Raw genomic sequence first — 27,218 nt, forward strand, 5'->3', positions numbered from 1 at the left:
TATTTCGCATGCTATTTAAATGACAAACTTTCACTTCATCACTAGCCGATTTCAACACCAAACTTTACTTCAAATAAAACAAATGATAGCACTATTGGGTATTTAACCTGTATATTAACATACAATGCGTTTTAATGATAGCTATAATCAAGATAAGGAAATAAAAGTTAATTATTATATTGGCTGTTACAATCTTAATGAGAATATTCATCAAAGTTTTCACTTTATTTTATCACAACAAATTTTGTATCCTTATCATTGACTAAGTATGAGAATGTATCGCCGCAGCAGTAAAGAGGAACTATAATCACAACTAAAGAAACAGGAGAGATTTTCAAAAGGTTGCAGAGGACGATGAACCCACGGGTTCATCAGTAGCGTGAAGAATTAGACAGAAAAGAAGTTTGGTGATGTAAAGTATCACCTGACGGGACATGGGCACTTCCGATGCTTTCTAAAGAAGATTGGAATGTCAGTAATTGAACATTGCACATCATATTCTGAGGAGGAAGATTCTGTTGAACACATATTTTTCTGGTGGGCAAAGTGGACGCAACTTCGGTGTGATCTCGCTCAATAGATTTATTGACTCACATCTGAGATAACCATCGGGAATATTATCTCATAAAAGAACATACCTGAAGTAAGAAGCACCTTTGTACTACGGGTCAACGAATAATGAGAAGGAGAGGGAACTATCAAGAAATTGTGACGAAATTAAACATAACAAAGTAGCCTATACCAATGCAAGAGATATAGTGTTGTGGTATATTTTTTTTTTAAATTTAACAGTTACAAGGAAGTGAATCATACTCCTTTTGATTTTAAGATGATCTGTTAACTTGTTATTTGAGTCATGAATTCTTATTGCGAGCTTTTTTCTTTGGTATGGGAATAGATTTAATTTATAAAAAGTTAAATTTGAACAATTCACTGAACGATACAATGAACAAAGTCTTCATCTCGGTGATTTTACTTTGATTGTGTGCCTGTTTGTTCCAAATTCACTTGTAGAAAATATGTACGTTCAAAGCTCACACATATGGGATGTTCTTATATTGGATTGATTAAAGTAGAAGCAAATGATGAATGGAATAGTTTTCACAAAGATTCTATTGAAATAAGTTCTATTTTATTTGTTTAATATTCAATATTTTATCATTTACTAATATATTATAAAATGATTTTTTCATTAAATGCTTGATAAAATACTAGTAGATGTATCGTTAAGTGTATTTATATCTTGAGCTTTATTTGAGTGCAAGTGCCCAATATCATTTCATCATGAGATTTGAGTTATTATTAGTGGTAGGAGTAGTTTGTATAAATTTCTAAACTTTACTGAATAATCTGTTTATTTTTATACCTATTTAAACAGAAATACACTGCCTACTGCGCGTTTCGTTAACCAGGTTATCATCTTCAGATACTGTAAAGGTACACTAACTTCTTGGGTTTACATTTTTAAGGGTCTACATGAAATTTTGAGTTCATAAAATCATAATTTAATCAGAAGAAGAATTCTGTCACTCAGTTTAGCTAATGCTGTAGGTTTTACAATATAAAATTCTTGAAGAAAATACTCCCAATTCGGATTTTTTCAATTTTTAATAGTTATTATAACCATCATGTACTTCTTTGAGCTCTAAAAAAAGCCATTATAAATAGCTCAGTTTGTTCATTACCTTAAAAGCGATGTGGAAGATGTGGCAAGGGCAAGGATAGTCAGTTTATTGATAGAGGAAATTAATACACACTGTTGGTTTGAATGTACTTTTTTTCATAAAAAAATCGGAAAACAAATTGTTAAAAGAGGTTCTTTGTGAATATTGAATAACACATTGTAAGGTTGACAAAAATGATTGTATTGCATCTTAATCTGTTACCAACCCATGTAATCCATAGTTTTTCACACTTACAGATGGGGTGGGTTTCAAATTATGGAAAAATATCGAAACATTTTGTTATTTTGATTCATTTCGGTGAATATGAATCACTAAGAAAAGTTTTGTAATGTAATTTCGAAACCTATAACTTTCGAAAAGTTTCCACACTAGACAGACAATTCTTGCATGGGAATGTTTGCAAATACCCATGAAATTTCTAAAAAGTCTTGTCCGACTTATGGTCATGACCCCGTATTCATAGTTCATGCTCATTTTATAATCAAATTGGATACGAAATAATTTTTTTTCTCTACAGCTGACATAGACTTAGTGAGGTCATTCTTTAGTACGTCTGTCAGAAAAAAATGAAAAGAAAATCAAATTTTTGTATAAACTTTGCATATTTATAGTAACAATACTTATTTTTTACAATCATTTAGTGTCTCTTGAGTGATAAAAGATTATCAAATGTTTTGTATAAGTCTATGAAAACTTCAAAAGTCGTCGTGTTAAATTTATTGAAACTCAAGATGTAAAATACGCACTTTAAACGTTCCAAGTTATCTATGAAGCTTATTTCGATTGTCGTGTTCAGTACATAGTTTTTCATCTCCATTTTAGGTTAATATTAAATTAAGAGAAGAAGCATATTATTTTAATTGCCAAGGATCTAGCCTAGCAGAATGCAGATACCACGTTAATAACTTTCTAACTAATAATACTTTCGTTTTTTAAATTTGTGTGCAAGACGTAGAAGTGAAAATGAAAAACCTTTAAAAAATTCTGACTTGAATATTTTGGAAGTAGCTACTCTCTACGATCAAATAAAATTAATTCTGATGATTAATTTTCATTTGTACCAGAACAATCAAAAGATCGTCTGATGACTTTACAACATTTCAACTACTTAGTAAGAGATTAACTTCAGCGAGAAAATTAAGCAGAGCTTTTAAGCTCTTGATTGAAATAGTGGAATATGCTGGATGATGTCAATATCACCGACCAGCGGACCAAGCATAAGGCATTCTCAATATTTTTCACAGAAAAGTGGGGTTTGTTTATACAACGACATAAAAAGTATGTTCTAAAAAATTAGAGACCCATTTATTTCGACAAATATCGTTCAATCGGTTTCCTTCATACAAAAGCCAAATTTTTCATGCCATATATTTTTTTCATCTAATTACGATTAAAAATATATTAATTTTATGTTCACAACTGTTGACCCACGTTAAAAAATGAGGAAAAAAAAATATCTACTTAGAATAGGATCAATTATTGATTCATTTTCAAGGGTACATGGAATAAATAAACAAAAATAGAGTAAAAAATTTATTTATTACCTCCTACATCGGTAAAAAGCATTAACAATTTAACCATTGATGGAAATTTGTTTGGAAGCTTGAATATTTAATAAAGGTGCTGCTTTTACAGCTTCTGCTCCTAAAGAGAAGGATTTACTAAGACCTACGTTACCAACAACTACTGGTTTTGGAGGAGGTACTTCTAAATGTCCTGCGAAATTCGCTACTAATTCTTCCGCTGCATTCAACGTCGGGACAGGGACCTATAAACCAAAATAAGTCAAAAACATTTGAAATAGGCATTCATTTTAGCGATTACATTGGAAATTAGTAATAGATCAGCTCAAAGTTGAAATAGTGATACTGATACGAGGTAGTTTCCTCTTCATGACTTAGTTATTATCGAATTGTAGAAAATGGGCTAGAGTAAGAGTGAAAAAGAGCTATTGTAATAATACAAGTTACTACTGGTACGTTAAAGGATGACACTACTAAAATTGTTCATATATGAATGAAAACACATTTTCAAAAATTTCGGACTACATAATAGTGTTCGAAAGTTTGGAAAGAGATTTTAGAGGATCAACATTAATCACTTGCTTAGTAAATGCTGTTTTGAAGGTTGTTATCATATACTATAGTCCTTCTCTTATTCTGAATATCAAGGAATCTACTCGTCTACAGCTACCATTTATCCTAAAAAGGTGCTGGTTAACTGGATAACATCAAAAAGCAATAATACTAAATTGAGGTATGGGGTTAGTCTAGACGGACCCTCTGAGTGGCTTTGATACGATGTTATTCATGACCTAGTCGCGAAGAAGAGTAAATAAAACGAGCCGATCCAACAAAATCATCCGTCGTTTCAGTATCTATATCAACTAGTTTCTTATATCTATTTCTATTTCAATACATTTCAATACAACCGTTTTAGAGATTAGCCGGAACAAAAAACAGAAACTGTAAAAATTGTATGAATTGGGTGAAACGTTATTAATTTAAAGTTATAAACAGACGAATGATATTTTTTTTTTCAAAGACAGTTTCTAAAGATAATTGAGAGCTTGTTTTTGGAAAAGAATGTTTCTAAACGACAGTCTGTTCTTAGAAAAGACATTTTTCGGAAGACACTTGACAGGTTGTTTCTGTTTTTAAGTAAAACAGTCTCTAAAGAGAAATAACAGATTCTCAGAAAAACTCTCTGTAAAGACAATTTTGAGCTTACTGAACACACCGTTCGCACTACCTCTACACAACACTCAAAATTACACTGTCTGACTCGTGTGTCGATAATCAAGTTATCGTCTTCATAGACTGAATGTGAATTAAAACTTAATAACTCGCCTTACCTGTTTTATATCGAATTTTCTCACTAACAAACCTCTTCGCGCGAAAATTAATTCCAACGGAAAAACCTCCTTGGTGAGAATCTTCACATTTATACTACAAAACTATAGAATGGACTGTAAGAGATTAACCCTCTGGTCCTATTTAAGCTTTTCTTACGTTTAGCAATTTTATTACATTGAAACAATTGTTGAGTAACCCTAGGGATGAAATACCAAATTTGGAAAAGAGTGATATGTACGAGATAAGCTGTGGTCATTGTAACGGGAGATATATTGGGTAGACTAAGAGATTCGTTATTATTCGATTTAAAGAGCACTTTTGAAATATGGATGGACGGAAAAATCGAGTACTGCCGATCACGCTGCTAGTTATAATCATGACATAAATATTAATAATGCAAAATTGTTAAGAAATGTATCCAATAATAATTTTCGCATCAACCATGTTGGTTATTAGCGATGGATTTGCATCCTCATTTCCTTGTATTTCATGATGAGAGGGCACCCTCAAAATTCTGATATCTAAGTTGTTGTTTTGTATTAAATGCAATCGTTTCTTTATTTACAGATCAAGATGTTTGTTGGTATAGATATTTTTTAAGAATATGAAGGCAATTAAAGAGTCTGTTATAATTACAGGTTTTTGTAGGTTCCAATAATAAATTGTTAGATGCATTTGGAAGCATTTAAATTGTTAAATATCAGAAAAGCTTAAACAAGAACAACGAGCCAATTCATCACTCCTTATTCTACAGTTTAGTGGTATAAATGTGAAGATTCCCGTCAAGGAGTTTTTTTCCGCTGGAATTAATTTCCGCGGGAGAAGGTTTACTGGTGGGAGAATTCAATATAAAACAGGTAAGTAAAGTTATTAGGTTTTAGCTTACCTTCAGCCTCTGAAGGCTATAACTTGGTTATCGAAACGCTTGGTACAGTGTAATTGTAATTGTTAGTGTAATGGTAGTGTAAACAGTGTGTTCACTATGAATATCACAACGGTTACAGAAATTCCAACTTAATTTTGATAATGACAGTTTTTAGAGGCAAATGACGTTTTGCTTTTGGAACAGACAGGTCAAATTATTCTTTGTTTTGGAAAAGACAGGTCCCAAAGACAAATGACGCTTTGTTTTCAATAAAAAGAGTCAATTGAGAGTGTGTTTTTTGGAAACGACAGTTTCTAAAGACAGATGACAGTCTTGGAAGACACTTGGCGGTTTGAGTTTCAAAAAGACAATCTATAAAAACAAATCATACTATATTTTCGGAAAATACAGTCTTTAAAAATTAATGACGTTCTGTTTCCCAGGACGAAAATCTCTAAAAACATATATCAATTTATTTCTAGAGTAGATGATCTCCAAAAGAATTTGACTATTTTTTTTCTGAAAAACACCCTCTAGAGACAATTAAAAGCTTATTATGTAAGAGGCAGTATCAAAAGAAAAATGATGCTTCGTTTTCCAGAAAGAAAGTCTCTAAAGATAAATATTGGCTGGGTTTTAGAGAAGATAGTCTCTAAAGAAACATAACGGTTCTATTCTCCAGGGATACTCTCTAAAGACAATTAAAAGCATGTTTTTTATAATCAGTCTCTAACTGAAACTTTGCTTTTCGAAACGACAGGTCCTAACGTCAAGTGACTTTTTATTTTTGAGAAATATATTATCTTAAGATGAAAATCGGTGGATTTTTTGATAAAAGAAAGCAGTCTCTAACGATAAATGATGTAAAAGGAAGTCTTTAAGGACATATAATAGTTTCTCTACTTGATAAAAGAGACCAAACTTGAATATTGGAATAAAGCCATTTTTTATTTTTTTTAAGCTACATTCACATGCTTATTAGTACCGGTCAAAAGCTGTTAGTTTTTCTACTTTATTTGTTATCTCAAGGTTTGTTCAACAGATATATCTATATATATTTCAAATGTGTTTATTAACACTTCGAATCGAACAAATTCATTCTGGTTGTTTCTAAAACCATTTAGGAGCTACAAATAACGTCAATTGATCTCATTTTTCTTTTAAAGAACATTCTATTCGTTATTTGATTTAATATATCATTAGATTTTCTGATAAAATATGAGTTTTCAGGAATTTCAATCTTTATTTTCACCTGTTATTAACTTTACAAGAAAATTTGATCCATATAAGTGACAATTATTTCATTTCTGTTGAACATACATTGAATATTGTAACGAAAAATGTTGTGATGAGAAATTTCTTACATTTATCCCGTGAGTTATAGTTTTTTCCTTTACAATAACTGGAGCAGGTTCTTCTACAATATCTTCAGTATATCTGTATGCGGGGATTTCTACTGGGGGCGGTTTTACGAAAGTGTTTGTGATGATGCTATATAATTAAAATTCAACGCAGATGTTGAGAAGATTAATGACAAAAATGGAGTTTCTAGCACGTTTATCCACAATCACTATACAATTTATTTACTTTGTCTACTTTAATATGACCCATTTTAGATGTCAATATTCACATAAATGTGACAGACAGATTAATTATAATAATAATATAACAAAAGATGTTTTGTTATTGCCTTATTTAACATTATATTTTAGAATGAACGAAACAGCAACTATCCAATAGTACATAAATTCGAATGTTAAAAACTGACCCATTTCATTATAATTTTGTTGCACTATTGAAATCAGATCATTGACATTGAATGTATAGAGTGTTCCGTATAAGAATCGAAACGAAGAAAAGGTGAATAGGATTTCTTTGAAACTCAACAATCCACAAATACAAAATTTGGTACACACTGTTGAGAGCATTAATAATGGTAAGTTAAAGGCTAATCTGAGAAGTTTATTAGTGGTGATCTATCCTTAAAACTGCATTTTTTCATATGATTCGAAATATTTCTTTCTCATATCATAAATGATTTTGTTTTAGAACTTTTTCTACTGTTTTTCATGAAACTTTGTAATTTTTAAGCAGAAGTCAAACAAATAAAACTATGTTTTCAACAATGTAATTTAGAAAATTCCAAAAAAAGGGCTATAAATTATTATATCAAATTTGACAATTAGTAATTCAGCTCGTCTACTAATGAATTTATTTTTCTCAGTTAATGGAAAATTTTCATTTCCTCCACACAATCCTACCACCAAAAACATATCGGTAAATGTACTGAAAAATGAAATTTTGAGTTTAGGTCTTCAGAATGGTTCTACATAACTTAATGCTCTCAGCAGTCCCATACAATGTACAACATTTGGTATTTTCATGTTAAGAGATTGCAAAGACATTTTTTAGCCCTATTTAGGGACCATATATTTTTTCAGGCTCCTCTTGTTCCACAATAGGAATCTGAAGCCACAATAGGATAATAGATATTCATAATTTTCATATTTCGAGATAAAGAATTGTTGTTGAAGAAACATGTTTTTGAAAAAAAAATCAAAATATATCCATTTAATGATATTGGGTCCTTAACAACTCAACAAGATATGCACCACGTAGCTTGTGTGAAAAAAATTTTTAAATATCTAAATGTACGTATTTCTGCACATAACACACTTCTAGTTGAAGTAAACAGATACTAGAATGAAAGTCGATAAATAACTGGCTAGTTACCCCAAAGCATTAAGTCTTGGGGTAACTGATACTGTTTAACTGATATGTCATATTTTGATACTCGGATTATTCCGATTTTAGTATGATTATGGATAACGCGTTTTAGTATTTTGAATTTTTTTTCATAAAACTCGCTTACAATATCTAATTTTCGTTTGAAAGTTTGTTTCAATTATATGGAAATAAATTAATTCAAATTTTGATTTACAAAATATCAAACAAATATGGCTTACAACCAAAACCAGAATATACTTTAAAATACATTCTGAATCTAGATTACAATTTCCAGCTTCTTTTTATAGAATCTATCAGCTACAAACTAAATTATTCATTAGTTATGGTTATAAAAACTACACATTAGGGGAATTATAAATTTATCTGCCTTTATGGTCTAATACTGAAACCATTGGGCTTTCTTATGATCACCCATCGAGCTTAGATTACACAAAAAATCCCACCCATATTAAATTAAAGTTAATAGAGCTGGTTATCTCTACCAGATTTTAGTAAAGAAAAAAGTTCCGTCTTCATTAAGAGTAATGTTTGGTTCACCAGATTTTAGAAAAGAAAGGACTTCCGTCTCATTATGAGTATTGTTTGGTTCACCAGATTTTAGAAAAGAAAGGACTTCCGTCTTTATTATGAGTATTGTTTGGTTCACCAGATTTTAGAAAAGAAAGGACTTCCGTCTCATTATGAGTATTGTTTGGTTCACCAGATTTTCGAAAAGAAAGGACTTCCGTCTTCATTATGAGTATTATTTGATTTACCAGATTTTAGAAAAGAAAGAAGTTCCGTCTTCATTAAGAGTAATGTTTGGTTCACCAGATTTTAGAAAAGAAAGGACTTCCGTCTTCATTATGAGTATTATTTGATTTACCAGATTTTAGAAAAGAAAAAAGTTCCGTCTTCATTAAGAGTAATGTTTGGTTCACCAGATTTTAGAAAAGAAACGACTTCCATCTTCATTATGAGTGATGTTTGGTTCACCAGATTTTAAAAAAGAAAATACCTCCGTCTTCATTATGAGTATTGTTTGGTTTACCAGATTTTAGAAAAGAAAGGACTTTAGTCTTCATTATGAGTATTATCTGGTCACCAGATTTTATCAATTATCACTTTTCACTTGGACTTTAATGATTTAAACCACTATATAGGTTTCTTTATCGTACCTCGTATATTTTTTATAATATCTAGACATTTCCAGTATCAAATTAAAGTCTAAGCGAAGCAGTCAGTTCCGGGTTAGCTGCGAAATAGATTATCCTGTCAAATGAAAAAAGAAAAATATGTGGATCGGAGCATTTTCCCTATAATAAATCAGGAACTTTTAGATGCATACTGGGATGGGATATTTTAAATAACAATAAATTCTCTTCCACGTACACTAACGAACATGTTGCGGTTACATGTGAATAAGACGGTTTTGTTTAGATATTCAGTAGTATTATTGATCAGAGGCGCTCAGATTTGTAATAGTGTCAATAATAAATATATTTGGTGCGTTATCTTAACCGAAAAGTTGTATTATAAGGTGAAAAATCAAATGAGGAAGACCACAGGTAACCTCATAATCAATGTTGTCAATCCTGTTCCCACACTGTTGTTGTTGATACGTCTGTAATCGATTTATTGGTTGTTCTTAAATGGAATGTATCATCAACTAAAGTAGGTTAATAATATGTATTCAATTAACATTCCAAGAAAAATCCACTTTCTGTAAATAACAGATTCTATGCTTGTCTTGTTGATGAGATATAATGTCTTGAAGTTGATTCTCTGTTGTCCCTTGTACTGTAATTCCAGCCTTATGTGTGTTATGATAACAGAAAAATTTAATAATGAACATGCAAGTCAATATTTTTGAAATTATATTTATTGAATGTATATCCATGCTTCTATATCTCTAGATATTTTATTGAATAGTTTGTTTCTCTATTTATATATCTTTCATGGAGCATTTGATTCATGGGTAGAAAAAAAGTTTTTAGAAATTAACATCCTATTACAACATGAGCGAACGAATAGTTCAGTGTCGATGAGATTTTTCAAGAAATCTACTATTTTTATAATAGATCTGAAATATTTAATGTTGTTTCAAGGATATTTGCTTTTCAAGAAAAAAATGTCATGGCCTGATTATGGAAAATACTGAATTTTGTTTTGTTTTTGAATGTACTTTCCATCAAAGTGATAAAAAATATGATATTCAATGCGAAACATTCTTGAAAATTGTAATATCCCAGAAACGTACGTACAAAGACGAAACTAATTATTGTGGGAAATTTTTTGAAAAAAATTGAAATTAAGCTAAATGAATACCCCTATCAGTTCTAGAAAAAAGATGCTAGAAACTTTATTTTCCTTCTTCTAGTTTTCTTAAAAATCGATTTCTTACTATACTCGTAAATATATTTTGTCCACTCTGAAACTATTCTCCAACAAATTTATAGTGTACAATTTTTTTCAATCTCTTAACTATCTAATTATATCCAAAAACAACCCTAACGAACATAAAAAATTTAAAATTCCAGGAAAAAAAAAGTAGGCATGAAATTTTTCAGAATCGTAATGAAAAAGGTTTTGCAAAGTTTTTTTGGTATCGTTCAAGATTAGATATTAAAAAATCAAACAGTTTTATTTTGTTATTTACTATAATAAAAAAATCTCTCAGCAAAAATTATAAATTGCTGCGTGTTCTAGGGCATTTTGGTAAATGTGTAGTTTTTAAACAAATTTTGGAATTTAAACCTGACCGTTAAATCAATGTCCTAAGCAGTTTTCTTCCTTACATTCTGGATCCCTTGTTGAAATTAAGCCTCCTAACTATTTCCAGTAACCTACAAACATTTCATATTCATCTTATTTTAGAATCAAACATTTTTCTTCTCCGGGAATAATTAACTTCATTCCAGTCGCTGTTGAATACTTTTGGTATAAAATCTCGACTGAGAAGAGAAGTTCGTTGTTTTGATAATAAATATAAATGAAACATAGCCTTTTAGTAATTGTTTTCATTACAATTCCCTCAACTTCTTAGAAACCAAACTTCTGATATGAATACTAATTTTTCACTTATTTTATATTCTCGTTTTTTTTTTGGATATTTACAATATTTTTTCGACAATCAAGTTATCGTCTTCAGAGATTAATGATAAGACCGATTTACTGGATTCACCCATTTGATACTCAAATTATTCACCATTCTTCACTATTCACTATTCTTTCGCGAAAAATACTTCAAATAACTCTTTGACGAAAACCTATTTTATTTTTTAATTACAAAATTATAGAGTGAGCTGTAAGAAATAGGCCCTTCGTCCCTATTTAAACTGTTCTCACAACCCACCACCAACGGTTCTAGAAATTTCAGCTTAGATGTAGTATAATGGATCTCAATTAATTAATTAACATAATTATCAATATTGATTTATGCAATAATTTTGTGTCAGCTCGCTTGCATATACATAGATGACACTAGGTACTAACTTCAGAAGACAGATGCGACAGAAGAGTCAAGCATTTTTGTTAATTTGAATTGAACACGTTCGTATGAATGTGAAGTGAACCGGATTAAGATAGCTGACATTCTAAAAATATCAAAGGAACGTGTTGGAAATATCCTGAATAAATATTTCTGTGTGCGGAAACTCTATTAAAAGTAAATGCCACGAGATTATACAATTGATGATTCTGAGCAGACACTCAGTGGACTGCACGTTATAAATCGACTCCAGAGTGTGTAAGTACATAAAAGCCGACTGACAAGGTGATGGTATCCGCATATTCAATGTTTCTCTCAAAAATCAAGAAATCAACAATACCTATTATTACGTAGCATTATTGGAGCATTTGATGGATGAAATCTTGGAAAAACGGCTTCTATTGAAGAAGAAAGAAGAGTTATTCAATGAAGATATTACGTCGCGTTACAAATGATGTGAATATTGTATGAGCTTTGCTTAAACTTGCTTCCGCATCTACCTTATCCTCCAGTTTTGACCACCAACGACTTTCTATGCCAAAACCTCAATAACATGGTTGCTGGATAGACATTTTTTGTCTATGAAGAAGTTAGCGAAGAAAGTGGATTCTATTAAGAAAGTTTTTATCCATACCAACCTACAATATTTTCAGTCCTCCTGGTATAACAACACAATCAGTTGTAAACACTACTTAATTTTACGAAATAATGGTGTTCATGTTAAGTCCATAGGATTAATTTAAACAAACTTACAGTTTAAAAGTCTGGATAGGTCTTATACACCCCGAGAACCGTTTCAAATAGGTACTACGTCATCAGCGCCGATTGTGTGAAAGAGCGGCCGGCCGGTATCACAAAATTCTACTAACTAGAGTGACTAGACGCTATTTTGAAGACGAGGAGTTGTTTTGCGAGTTACTTAGAGTATTGATATGTTATAAAAATGGAGCAGGAGTTTCTTCTTAGTCAATAAGTCAACTTGCTCCAAATATATTCACTTGCATTGGTTAGTTATGCACAGTAAAAGCCTGAATTACATCGATAACTCATCACGTTACTCCAATTCGTAGTGATAACACATATGTAGTTCAAAGTGTCCAATGTCACTATTGTGCTACAGTATCGGAGGCTGCATGCACGCAGTTACATTCTTACCTTAGATGCATAGACGAAGCGAAGAAACAGCTTTTATTCTTGTAAAGTGGTATTGGTCGAAATCAACATTGTCTTTAGTAGGTATTTAAAGATCACAGTTCCTTCTGGAACACTAATGAAAACTTTATTTGGTGTAGTTATTTGGACAGACTAATTATCTAGTCTGGCGATCGGCGCTGATGACGTAGCAGTCGAGCCATTACGACACGAATTTTGATTAATTGGTAAGTAATTATAAATGCTAGAGAAACCAAATAAATTTCTAGATTTGAGTTTCAAAGTGCCATATTGTATAACATAATAATCCAAATGTCGTTTCGAAGCTCATTGTTGTCATTCATAACTGGAACGCGGACTAATTTATATTAACAACCGTTATTTTCTTCCCACACATAAAGATACATCAATCAATTACGACGTGTTTGATTACCTTCCTCATATTTAAGAAAAAATACGTATTACTTAACTCTGACGGTAAACTCTAAACAATAATTTGGTTGCCGTAACGCACGTCAGACAGTGTGAGTGTTAAGTATGAATATTACCAAAGTTTCCGTAAATTTCCAACTTATACATCAGAGTTAATTATTCAACTAGTATTTAGTTATGCTTTTTAACGTTTTTAAAAGCTGGTTATGATTGTAAACCATAGTTATTGATTAGAAGTAATTTTGACTTACACTTGTTTGCGATGATGGGGGCGTCTACGTAGTTTGTATTTTCTTTTTTCTACGTAGACGGGTAACTGTGCTGGTGGTGGTTGCTGTGCAACAATACCTTGTGCTCTGAAACATGTGATATTAGTAATGTTATAATGATCTCCACTGATTCTATAAGCAACTAAATGAAACAAACAGCCCTCATGGATGTTATTGGAATACTTCATTGAAAATTATAGACGCCGCAAGTTCTCACAATTTGAAAAACAATATTTTACCTTACGTCCAAATTCAGAGCAGCTTGAGGTTCATCAATATCCTGCTCAACAACAGTTTTTTGTATGCTCTTGACTTTTTCTTTCTTGGCAATAACTTGAACATTAGATGTATCCACTAAAATTAGAATAAAAAATAGAGAGTTTAAGAAAAATTTTCAACGTTTCTTGAAGATTATTTAAATACAGATATTGCAGGAAGCTATTGATATTGACTGACGTAATGGAGTACTACTGATGAATTTTAACATGAAGAATTGTAAAGTATATTAAATTATTTCGATCACTGAATTTATAGTTTGTAAAAGGCTCTTATAATATTATTACCAACCACAAAAGTCAATAATTTCACCAGGTATGTAAACTTAATAAAAGAGTTCTTCTGAAAGCTTTTAGATAAAAAGCTGGCTGATTATTAATATATGATAAAAAAACGTTATTTGCAGAGCATCATGCTGCACTCCATTATATGCAAGTAGCTCGCGAAATATTTATATGCGGACAAAATTGCGTGAGGTAATACCCAACCATGGTACTCTTTATCTAAGATTGCACGAGTAATATCAATATGCTAATTTTTTTTATTTTTCTGTTTTATCAGGGCTTCGGCCCACAACTCCGCACCATACGAAAGGATCTACTGAAGTGTGCTCTTCAGTAACTGCTTCTTACTCGCCGCTGGTGCACAGCCGTGCTACAAATTTCGTCAACCGCAAGACCAATATGCTCCAAGAGGTTAAGTTCATTATCTATAGTTATTTTGATATAATTGGCTGTGCTTTTGATATCAAGTTGTTCATCTTCTACTTGAGTAGGAACAATCAATGACAATTTCGGCCTTGTTTAGAGCCAACGACAGTCCATGGTCTTCCACCTGTATCCTTAGAAGTTAGCTTGTATTGTGGAATTTGCCGAATTGATCGCGTACAGAGTAATCAATAACACGAACCGACGCAATTGATGATAGCCACTCTCCTCCATACCTCATGTACCACTGTCTTTGGTGTACCAACCAAATAAAAGATCTAGTTTGGCTTTGACTGCAGATAGTGGCGCATGTTATAATTATTCCAGTTTTTTTATTTCCTTTTTACTTCAGTTTCCGATTTCTGTCTATAATTTTAATTCATCCATCCGTTTACTTTCAATAATGTCAACTAATTAAATTAAATGGAGGTAATGGCTTGTTGGTGATTATTCTAATAGCGAAAATAGTGTTAATATGGAAGCAAGTCGAAAGTATAAACATGTACAAATCCAATGTCATAGGGTTATTTGAAATACGAGTACCTAAGATGAGAATATGGAGATCAGTTAGAAAATACAAGTATCAAACAGATTAGACAAATAACTTCTATTCTATTTTCTACCCTGTCATAAAATACAGTGGTATTCAAGTGACCTCCGTATTGTCTTCGGAACTATTATATATAAATAAAAATATTAAGGGTTGTAGAGTGAAAAAATATATTATACAAAAATCTAGAAAATCCTGATATTAATTTCTAAATATGTTTATCAATTAAGTTTGTTCTGTAAATGAAATAAAAGTTAAGTTATTCACTTTAGTGGTCCCGGTCACAAAACAAAAATGTTCGAGGTGTTGAAAATGTAGAACATGAGCTGGGAAAGATGAAAATGCGTCACGTGATTTCTCCATTAGAAGTCATCGTATTGATGAACTCTTGTCTTGACCCTCACCGTCGATGTCGATCTCCCTGATCATTTAGTCGATTTCTTCGTCCGTCAATTTTTCTGGTGTGTTTCATTTTATCATCGTTCAAAAATCATCAACAGCATCTACTTCATTAATCATATCTTGTAATTCGGCTTAAAGTCCATGAGTCCATGAAGTGAGGAATTTATATACGGAATATTGAATAACATAAACAAATAGCTTCTGAGAAATTAAATTGTGAAACTGTGTGTTTTTTAGTTTCATGTGAGGCGAAACGTAAACTCATTTTAGACGCCATTGTCTAAGTGTCCAATGTTGCCATTAATCATTTAGGGGTCGCATTATATTTTTATTAATAGAATTTTTTCAACAGTACTATCACTATTTGGAAGCCATATCTCAATTCAGTTGATATTTCAATTTTTTTCACAAATTCAACTAACTCGCTTATTCTTAAAACGCACATTTTCAATCATAGTTTATTCTTCTTATAATTGGAAGAGTTAGGTTAGGCTAGGCTAGGTTGTTATTTTATTGTTATTATGTTATGTTATTTATAACTTCAATCAACTATAAAGTTAACAATCTATGAGTACTATGTAGTTGGTGTTAATATACATCCATTATAACCTCAGTTTTAAATTACTTCAAAAAAGGCTCCTTTCACGTTGGGGTCTTGCAGTTCTTACCAGGGGGAGTGGGCACCTCTCACAGCTCTCTCCGGAAGCGCAGAGAACTCCTTAATATGTTTGCAAATTATAGTAGTCGGTACTGATTTACACTCGACACAACCTCAAACTTTATCTTATAATAGAAAAACGGAGGGTGCTCCGTAATAGCCCTTCACAGAGGGCCTTCCTCCGCTGCCTCGTTCCTACCACCACCAGCAAATAACTATCAAACGACGCGACGGTCCATAATCTGATTTCACCCTGTTCTCACAATTTACTGCATGTCTTTCAATTCTCCATTCTGTTTTATTATAGTTTTGATTCATCAAAAAGTCCTAGGATATGTCAATGATATTATTCACTTTTTTTCTGTTTCTGAACCAGATAACTTTCGTATTGGCTGGCACATTTATGAATATTTGCGTCTTATAACATGAAAAAAATTAAAATGTGTACATTTATGTCAAACACATGTCATATTTGGGAAATATGTCATCTAGAACGACTAGTAGGAATTATTACAACCCTTAATATTCAGTTTACAAATTTTATTAGTTCATGAATGAGTAAAGGTATATAATTATGTTATTTCCATAAGGTTATTAATCGATGGCACCACAATCCCAATGAAATTTCTTGTTATCAAATTAATTTTTACCAGGACTGTCCTCTTCAACAAATTCTTGTTGGAACTGTTTCACTTTATACCCTCCAGCTGTATCATAATTCGCTTGAGAATTCACATTCGCACCTAAACCAACATGGAAATCGAGACTCCCTCCTGCTCCTACATCTCCAACAGCTATTTGATAAATGAATGAATATAAAAAACAATAACATCGATAAATATTAACAAAAGGTGAATATTATCGTCATATTTTAAGAATATTAGTTTTTTATAAAAAAATATTGGCTTTAATTAACTTTAAGTAAAATAAAATATAAAGGAATGATAACATCCCTTATACGTTTCCCATGTTCAATAAAACCCTAATACAAAATTTTATATCTCATGATTTCTTTTTCCTATTATTGTAATTACTATATTTTAAGATAAATACCTGCTGCAACGTTTTCTTTCCTCTCAGATATATTAATCGCTGGTTGGCCGATACTTTTAACTCTTCCTTTATATAGTCCACCAGCAGAAGCTCCTGCGTAGGATGTACCGAAAGAACCTTCGGAACCAGCAGTTCCTCCTATACCAGCTTTTGCACCAACTCCTCCTCCTGCCGTTGCTCCGGCATATAGACCTCCGGCTGATCTACCTAAACGAAAACAAATTCATCATTATTATAGAATAGAAAACTACTATTTACGAAATAAATTGAGTACCTGCTCCATTTACTCCTCCTCCTAAACCAGCCCATGCTTTTTGTCCGAAAGGTGTACCTGCTTCAGCTTGTAAACCCCCGTCGGCTTCGTTTCCTGTTAAAATTCCACCAAGACCTGCGGCGGCGTGGAAACCCAAGAAGTTGACTCCGATTTTACCGTTTTCGAAAGTTATTGGAAACTTGAATGTCTGAAAACACACACAAATAAGAATATTAGATTCATCCTATTTCTGAACCACTCGAAAATGTCAAGTGGTGAAATGATAATTTATTCATGTTTTGTGAGAAGGAAACCGATTATGAACAGAACAGTTTCAAGATAGACAAACAAAAATTAATGTTTATAATTGGATATGAGTTGATGGTCTTTCAAAATATTCTCCAATAAGATCAATACGCTTTCTCAGGCGTTTGAACTAATTGTCGAAGCATTTTTTCCATGTACATTGAGGTAAACTGTGATAAGCATATCAACCGTTTCTTAAGGTGTAGAAAAACTTTGACATTCCAATTTATTTTTGATTTACATGAATAAGAAGAAATAATTGGATTGTACGTTGGACGACCCATCAATTCTATGCTTTGACTGTTCCAAAACGATTTTGTTTGAACTTTTGTCTGAGTGCTCGCATCGTCGTGGTGAAAACTAAATCTAGTAACCATGATTGGTCTCCCTGATTTTTTAGAATACTTCTGGCAAACAAATGTTGGTGCTTCTCGAGCGAACAACTTTTGTTGGATTTTGCTTATCTTGAAAGACCCATACAGTGAATTGTTGTTTAGTTTTGGGTTGATATGCAAAGATGTCGGTTTAATCCACGTTGGAGAAGTCATAGAAAATCATCGCACGATTTAACACCATTTTTTTGACAAAAAATGAATTCTTCAAGTATCTGTAAGCAATTCAAATGGCACTTATATAGACTACAGGTTCTGAGTACTTTATCATTGAAAATGTCAAACTTCATGATTGGAAAATCAGATTTTTCATATTTTCATCAAAGTTGCCAAATATTAAAACTTGAGTAGCCACCCTCTTTCAATTTCTTTTCTTGATTAAGAATTTGAAGACACGAAATCAAAGATTTTTTGTGCGATCAGATCTCATAATAAATCATTACTTTTGGAGTTCTCATTACGTGTGTATTTTGGATTTCCAGGTTTGGTATTTTTTTTCCAATGATTCTTCGTCACAGAACTGTGCCTGGAGGAATACCATGATTGACTGGTAGATTTGTGGATATTTTACTGTAGGATTCCATCCATTCCAAACTCAGAATATTCTCAATTTCAATTTCAAAACAATCAATGAATAAAAAGCTAAATTGAGTTAACGTCTGAACGTTTTTTTTTCAGGTCATGAAATGGATTTTCATAAGCAGATTAATAATATTAGGAACTGTAGTATGGATTAATCTGCACCCCAATTAAATGAAATTATTAAAGATGCTAAGGAGAAGCTACTGATGAAAGTTGTAGAAAGGTAGAGGCATTGCAATTAGCTTATTTAATATATTTTATTTTGCCTATATTCATCAAGCAATCCATCAGTACATTTGGAACAGTTTACGTGACCTTTGTCCATATTTCAAATCATTTACAATGCACCAAGTTTCCTTAGATGTGTTTGTAACTAACGACATGCACTTCTTAAATGATTTTGGTCAGCTGTTTTCGTAATATCAACGTACGACGTATAAAATTCAAAATTTGCAGTATTTTTATTTGCAACGCTATTATTTTGCTTAAGAATTCCGAAAATTTAATTTAACTCAGTAGTGAAGTCAGTGACAAATTAAACTAAATTTTGATAACTTATGATGGTCAAAAACTGCCATATGGACTCATAAATATTTCACATGTGATTGAGCGAATTGTTTCTTTCATGTCTGCAAGTAGAATTTCTATCAAAAATGATAATCGACTACGGGTTTGGTTTAATGTCACTTACTGAATCGTCTGTATTAGATGTGGGTGCTGCTCTAATGACGTTTAAGGCAGCTATAATAACAACACCTATCATTGTGAGCATCTTCATCGCTTCTGGAAAAGAAATAACGAAAATAATAAGTAAAGTAAATATTATAAATCAAATTTTGAATCTTTTAGAGCTTTTGAGTTGGTTCAATCTTGCTAAAACAGCTCATTTAATATTTGTATTTGATAAAGAACAAATTGCAGCAAATCACTTTAAAAATGCAATAAGGGCAAATCCTAGTGATTAATTTACTTTCTGGTCGAGTAGGCAGTAGCCCTGAGCGGCAAATTTCAAACGACAGCAAATTTTGTACAACAATTATTTCAATCCACAAAATTTGAAAAAAAAATTATGTTCATACAATGAAGATAAGTTTTGAATCAGTACGTAAGTTAAAAATAACTCAATAACAAAATTTTAATTAACTAATTCGAAGGAATGTCGATGTGAATAAGCGTATAGAAAAAATAAACTAGAGAAATGAGAAAAAAACAAAAAGGCCAATTTTATGAAGCATCTGATAAATATATTGGAATTTCTGCTAATGATAACTTTATATTTGATACGTTTTTCCTTGTCAGACTCATAGTTCAGTTAGGAAAACGGTTCTTTCACCATTGTGAAGAAGTGAGCAGCTATTTACTATCGACTTCAAGTCAAGAAATGACTAAGATTTCAGTTCTTTTATGCATACGGTGAAACCTAATGATCTAGTTTTGCTTTTTTATTGCGAACTCAGCCCTTTCCAATGTCACATGTATTGAAAAATTTAAAAAAAATATCTCTAAAGTGTAGGAGATTGAGATGAAATGAAACTTAGACATTTTTGAATCGATATGAGCCTTAGAGGCACTTAATTTTTTGTTAAATAACAGGGTTGTTTGTAAAGTTTTCGACTGTGATAAGAAACTCTGCATACCGAGTGTTACATTAATGTTACCCACAAATTTTTTGGAATCGTAAGGATATTCCGTAGTAGAATTTTTACGCGAGCATCAGACCGCCATTGAAACCTACCATTTTGATCTTTTGAATAAAATTGATCAACCCATGAGAATATTCTTCATCACGACAACGTCAGGCTTCACACAGCGGTTGCAACTGCAAGAAATGAACTGAAAAACATTTGATAATCCATCTTTTCACATGTTTCTTCATTTCTCAATTGGTTATATATCAGCCCAATGTCATTTTATAAGAATCTTTCACATTATTACGATTTTTCGATGTAATTTCTTGTCTTTGTAACATCTAATTAACAATATTTATCAAAAATGCCATTTAGGTCGAATCTGATTATTAGATTGATAATTATAATCATCTCCTGTGAAACTCAATTAAGTTTCCGCAGAGAAATTATGAAATCCGATAGAATTTTCATCTAATGATTGAGCTTCATATTATCAAACGTATTTTTTCATAATAATATTGATTACAGTCATAAATAACCGATAATAAGGTTCATAACTTCAAATTTCAAACTTCCAGTCTTAATTTACCTCATCTAAATTTAATGAGATTCTTAAGGATAATAGTGTACAGTGCGGTTCAGTATTCATTGTCCAAACATTATTGGAAATAAAATCAATGAACAAAGCGATATTCCTACTGAACTAATTGAATCAGGAACAAAGACACTATACGAACATATGAAAAAACTGTTCCAGAATTGTATGAACGGCGTGCAGATGTACTACAGGAATGGAAAATTCCCATAATGTTGACAATCTATAAACTGCAAACCAAAATCGAAAGAGGCGAAAGAGCAGGCTAGTTTGATCTCATATACTGTGTCACATACAAATTCATTTATGATATGTGGATCTGTAGAAGACATGTAACAGGCAAACAAGGCTAGAACTAACTTCACATGTAGGTTAAAAAGGTTAATAAATGCAGTGCAATGAACATACAAGAAGTGCTAATATTCTAAAGGGAGAATTCACTGAATGAAATTTATTTGCGATTATAATAATGCCCTTATTCAGTAAGTTGATGTGGAAAGCAGATTTTCCATTTGTAAATTCATATATTGAGACAGGAGACAACATTTTTTTATTGGGAATTTAGTTTAGTACCTATGTGTAAAAATAGAAATGTTCATTTATTTTACAGTGAATCAATAAATTGATATATGATATTCTTACTAAATTATTTGCATACTTTTGTGCATATTTTGGGTTTTCGTTGTGCATATTTCAGTTTCCTCACTTGTTAGTTTCTAAAGTGAGTTTATGCGATCAAATCGATTTATTTTTCTCTCTCTAGAATTCCTTTGGAATTTATACTATACATTCGGTTCGAACGACAAATCTCGTTAGAAATTTAATAAAATATGAACGCCATCGCTTTGGAAGGTTTTTTCATTATATTCGATTTACTGTTAAAGTTTGATGAATTTCTCTGATGTATAACGTAAAAATGAAGCTTCTAACGTTATTAGAATCTCAACTTCTTTTTCAATCAATTTTAAAATAACTTAATTACATTGTCAAAATATTATTCGCTTCCATAATTTTCACAATAAAACAAAATATTTTCCTTTCTCTTTTTTTATAATATAAAAAATTGGAAGAATTGTAAGAATTTCTTCTTATTTATCATAATTTATGTTGAATACAGAATCCATTTCCAGCTCTATTCAACATATAATCTCAAAAGACCACTTCAGATTTAAAATTACATTTTAACTGTTTCCACAAGTTAAACGTTTATCAAATTTTCATTTAAGTGGAAAACGTCAAGTTTTTTTATGATTATAAAGTAGAAAAGGACGTAACGACAAATTTTTGTTATACAAATAAGAAACCTTAATGTAGAAAATATGAAATTGAATTCAATTTTCACGACAAAAGACAATTTGGAACAATAGCAAATTGTACTAACAAGCAAACTCCATTTGTTCATATTCATAATGTCTAATAATTTACGTATAGGTGAGACTGTGCAAAAATTGAACATTTATAAAATCATTTAAAATCAAAAATTAGCAGATTTTGAACCAATCGTCTTTTTGTGATACAGTACAAAGTGTCTCAAGCATTCTATTTGAAGGAGGTGCCTAATCGAGAAAAAAAAAACCAAAGAGGACAAAACTTAACAATTTCTGAGCAGTAAGACAAATCAAGAAGCAACAAAATACATTCGATTCGAAAAAGTCTCGGAAACGTTGTGAACAAAATTATGGTTAAGAATGAAAATTGCATTTGAGCAGCGGAAAATTCATTTTGAAAAGTGCAAATTGAATAAAATGGAAAATTCACAACTCGGAAAATATTGAAAACTATGAGTTTGTTGTTATCAAATTGATGAAATATATTGTTTGGCTATGGCTATTATGAGATTCGGTAATGGAGGCAACCTTTGATGTACGATTGAAATACCAGGAATTCTGAAATTTGGGGGAGGCCGCCTTTGATGTTTCCTTTTTATTCAACTTTTTATCATAGCAGGCGGTTTATTTACATTGTCTCTTTTGAATTATTTCTGGAAGAAGAAGAATTATTTATTTATTTGTTTTGTTTCTTTATTTTATAGAAGTTTTGAGAATTCTTTTGGGATATATTAGGAATTTGTGTAGCGCAGTTTAGTTCAGTTTATAATAAATAGTCGTAGTGAACAGACCGAATTAATCGAAGTAATTTGAATGACTTATTTAATTTAGTAACATGATAGTGATATTTGAATTATTATAAGTTATTGTAGTGTAAAGTATTTGAATAAATTAATAAGGTAAGAGACAGTGTCTATCAATTCACCTCGCCGAATAAAAATCGTATATAGAAAATAAGAATTCGAGGTCGCTGATACGAATATTTTGACAGAAAAGGTGTACGAGGTTCTTATCAAGAAAGTTTGCAGATATAACTCCGGGTAACATTTTTCATTACCAGCATCAGAAACCTTACTAGTCATCGCCGTCATGATATTTGTGCTAGCGATCTCGATAACCCCCAGAATGTATATATTTTCGGTCAATTTTATAACGAATGTTCATGAGACTCCAGTAGACTAGGTAGTCGTAGGCCACCCTTGATACCAGGCACCTCGTAGACCTTTTCTATCATAATATTCGTTTCCTGTAAAATTTTTCTAATTATAAGTTCTTCAGTCATAAACCATTCGAGTTGCACTTTTGAAAATGTATTTTCCCATGCTCAAATATAATTTTTATTCTTATTCATGACATTTGTTAACAAAGTTTCTTGAGGCTCTCCCGAATCGAATGCACTTTCTTCCATCCTGTCCTATCCAGAAATTTCTTTTTGTGCTTTAATCTGTTGACTTATGGTTGATACACCTTTATACAACAACAAAACTATTGCTTATTATAATATCAAATTAATAATTTCAGGAAGTTTGAATTCCAATAAAGCAATACAAATTTTTAATAAAATTGAAAACTATGTATATAAAACTATTAAAATTTTGAAACTTTGTGAAAACCTTAAAAACGCCGGGTTATTCAAAAATATAATGACGTTATATCCAAAAAACTTACTAAAGGGGTTCCCAATAGGGACTTGACAATTTTGAATTTAGTTTGCGAACGCACCTTTTCACTTAACATCGAACTTTTACTGTCAGTTTATTCAATAGACATAACCTTTTCATCTTGGTGATGTACACGAACGAACAACGTCTTAAAATTAAAAATTAAAAATTTACTACAGAAATTCGGAGTCGGTGGCCGCTACTCTACCTAGGCAGTAACAAGTTTAGTGATAGTGAGACAACGAGTTGATTGAAGTGTCGAAAATATCGCTGCCGTTGAAACGTCCGTAGCAAATGATCCAAATCAGTCAATTGAAGAATTGACGCCGATGGACCATTCGAAGCGACGTACGTTCGCCGAAGGGGCTCTGGAAAAGATACGTCAAAATGATCAACTTCATCGCAAAATCATCTTGTACTTCATAAAAAATCACTTCATCCACAAAAAAAACTGTTTGGTGCTGTTTGTCTGCCAGCGGCGTCATAGGGCCATATTTTTCCGTCGACGATAGTGATCGCCACGTTACTGTGAATGGTGATCGTTATCGCGCCATGATTATCGATTATTTTTCAACAGGATGGCGCCACAAGCCACACAGCACACGTTACAATCGATTTATTGAAGAACAAATTTGATGAGCGTATTATCTCAAGAAATGGACCAGTCGATTGGCTGCCTCGTTCGTGCGATTTAACGCCTCTAGATTTTTTTCTTTGGGGCTACGTCAAGTCATTGGTCTATGCTAATACGCCGACGACGTTGGAGGAGCTCAAAGCCAACATTGAACGCGAAATAGCAGCCGTTTCGGCCGAAATGTATGGTCGAATCATGGAAAATTGGGTCCAATGAATCAACCGCAGCAAACGTGCCCGCGGTGGCCATATGAGCGAAGTCGAGTTCCATTCATAAATGTTTTGAATGTACTTCAACTCGATAATAAAGTTTCAAAATATCTTAAATGGTTTTCATTTTATTTTGAAAAAAAGTTGTCAAGTCCTCATTGGAAAACCCCATAGTTTACATTTTTCCGATATAAAGAGTCTGGGTTCTTTTGGTGGAAAATTTAATATTATTCTTCATATTCATTTTCAAATTGCTCTTCAGTATCTATTATCTCATCATCAGATGTAGTATTCATCCTTATTACTTGAGAGTTTCTTATTTCTATTTATTTCCTTCATATTTTTGTTGTTAAGTTTAGTCTTTAGTATATGTTTTTTTTGCTTTTTACTTACGGGATGGCATCTAGGTGAAGGTTTTATTTCTCTTGAGGTTTTGTATGAACAAGTCCAAACATCAATCATGCAAGTCTTGGTTCGGGAGCTGCATCTGGAGTACGCTCTTATTCATTTTTGGGAGTACAAGTAGTCCTGATATCAGAAAACAAATTGTTGTTGAAGTGATATATGCCAGTTTCAAGAAATAATTATAAGTAAACTGGACTGAACTCAGGTTATCGTTTGTTTCTTAATAAGAGGTACAGCTATTGAATAATGAGGTTGATAATATAAAATATTCTATTCCTCTTTCTCTACATCCCTCTTTTCTGTAGCAGCGGTGTCTCATTACTTCAAACCACACCCCGTTTATAAGACAAAATAAAAGATTGTTCTACTATCAAGAATTTCGATTATACTAATTTCTGTAGTATTTTACTTTTCATAGTATAAAGATATTAGAGAAGTGTAATTTTCAATTAAAATTCTTCCGAATTCCCCATAAAAATATCTATAAAAATAAAAATAACAAAATTATTATGTGTAGTAAACAAATTCCACATACGTTCTCGAAGAAGTCTAAGCAGGTTTCACTTTTTTTATTCCTTTCATCAAATAATAACTTCATAATAATAGTCCAAAGTTGAAGGAAACAAACATTAAAAAAATTGATTACGTTCTTTAATTATTGAACATGTTTATTACTAGGTATTTCGTTCGAAATTAATTTATTTAACTCTATCTTGAAAATATTGTGATTCAGCGATATTTTTCAATATTTCCTTGTTATATTTACACTACTTCTTTCACTTCTTTGTTAACTTCGACCACAACATTATAAGTCCAATTCAAGGTCTACTTAGTTTTTTATATTCATGACGGTTCATCCAACCACATGATCATCATTTTAAATAAACGATTGAAGATTCAATTATTCTATAAAGTTGATAGGAATTGACAAAGATGTAAATTAGTGTTAAACAATGGAAGAAGAAGGAACACCACCAACATTTGAAGAAATGAAACTGAAACGAGAAATCTAAGCAAAAAAACTAAGCAATTTTTTTAAATTTAGAGAAACAAATAAATTTTACCGGTACTTTTAGTGAGAATGCAAACACAAAATGTTGCAATTACATAAAAAATCCGAAATTTTATCAAATTAACGACTCAACCCTTTCACTCCCAATGTGTTATATATATTCCAGCAGATGTTTAAGTATCCCTCAGGAAATTTTCCGCCCAGTTGGCAAATCTAATATAGGTCTGTTCCATTAAGGTCTTTTTTATGGAATGCTGGAAAAACGAAAGATATGTGATTTCAGAATCGTAAAAGGAAAAATCCTATGAATGGATTTCAATTTCTTTTTTCCAAACTTAACTTAAATTCCTTTAAAAAACCAAAAAGCCCATTAATGGAGATGTAAAGTCATAGGTTAGATGGCTACACATATTCTGGAAAAGATCCAGATAGAAATCAAAGTGAAACTCTAGAAGATGTTCCCCTAAAGTTAGCAGGAACTACTCGAGAGATTGATACCTGATTATGTTTTGATAGAGTCTTCACAAAACTTATTGATGAGTTACTCTTCGTAGAAATTGGTATCAATCAATAATCACCAGAAAAAACACACGTATAAGGTCGTTACAGACAAAAAAAGATAACGAGGTGAATCTCAATTTTTTGTACAATTAGTACGTGTACAGTTTCTTGGATAGACACCAAAGATGGCATAGTACTTTCTAATTGTCATAGAGATAAAATGACTGAAAAGAAAGGCCAGAGATAGTAGCTAAGTGAATATTTATCGCTTAAAGATGACCAATATAAAGACAACCAAGCAGTGGAACAGGATTTTTAATCGACTTTTAATGACAGCTACGGATAACTCTTGAATCATATTTACGGAAGGACAGCGAAAAAATATTGATTACTCAGTGCTTTTTTTGCTGAATCTCTAATTAGCTATGACCGGCAGAATCCAAAAGGACAATACGGTAGGCCATCATCTTCAAGACCCAGGTTTATGAATCTAGAGGATCACTTACATATCGAAGAAAAAAGAATTGAAACAATTCTTCGTGCGGCTTGAAATGTACCATTAAGCAAAAACTGTTTAACTGCTTATCTCAC

The 27,218-nt window shown here is 31.8% G+C and overlaps 1 protein-coding gene across 3 annotated transcripts in view; it reads right to left on the reverse strand.

Moving 5' to 3' along the window:
- Positions 1–3,204: 3,204 nt before the first annotated feature.
- Positions 3,205–27,218, reverse strand: part of LOC130897178 (glycine-rich protein 1) — a 32,665-nt gene continuing 8,651 nt past the window's right edge. Inside the window, exons 2-9 of one of the 3 annotated variants that reach the window (XM_057805901.1) lie at positions 19,346–19,437; positions 17,396–17,582; positions 17,122–17,328; positions 16,719–16,862; positions 13,715–13,829; positions 13,458–13,562; positions 6,770–6,896; positions 3,205–3,453 (exon numbers count right to left, since the gene is read on the reverse strand). In XM_057805901.1, the coding sequence (XP_057661884.1) occupies positions 3,259–3,453; positions 6,770–6,896; positions 13,458–13,562; positions 13,715–13,829; positions 16,719–16,862; positions 17,122–17,328; positions 17,396–17,582; positions 19,346–19,432 (1,167 nt within the window). In that variant the 5' untranslated portion in view covers positions 19,433–19,437 and the 3' untranslated portion in view covers positions 3,205–3,258. Of the gene's footprint in view, positions 3,454–6,769; positions 6,897–6,931; positions 10,979–13,457; positions 13,563–13,714; positions 13,830–16,718; positions 16,863–17,121; positions 17,329–17,395; positions 17,583–19,345; positions 19,438–27,218 lie in introns of those variants that run through there. The other 2 variants (XM_057805903.1, XM_057805902.1) reach the window with 2 other exon arrangements.

The sequence above is a fragment of the Diorhabda carinulata genome, chromosome 8, assembly GCF_026250575.1.
Source record: "Diorhabda carinulata isolate Delta chromosome 8, icDioCari1.1, whole genome shotgun sequence".
In the NCBI taxonomy this organism is placed as follows: Eukaryota; Metazoa; Arthropoda; class Insecta; order Coleoptera; family Chrysomelidae; genus Diorhabda; species Diorhabda carinulata.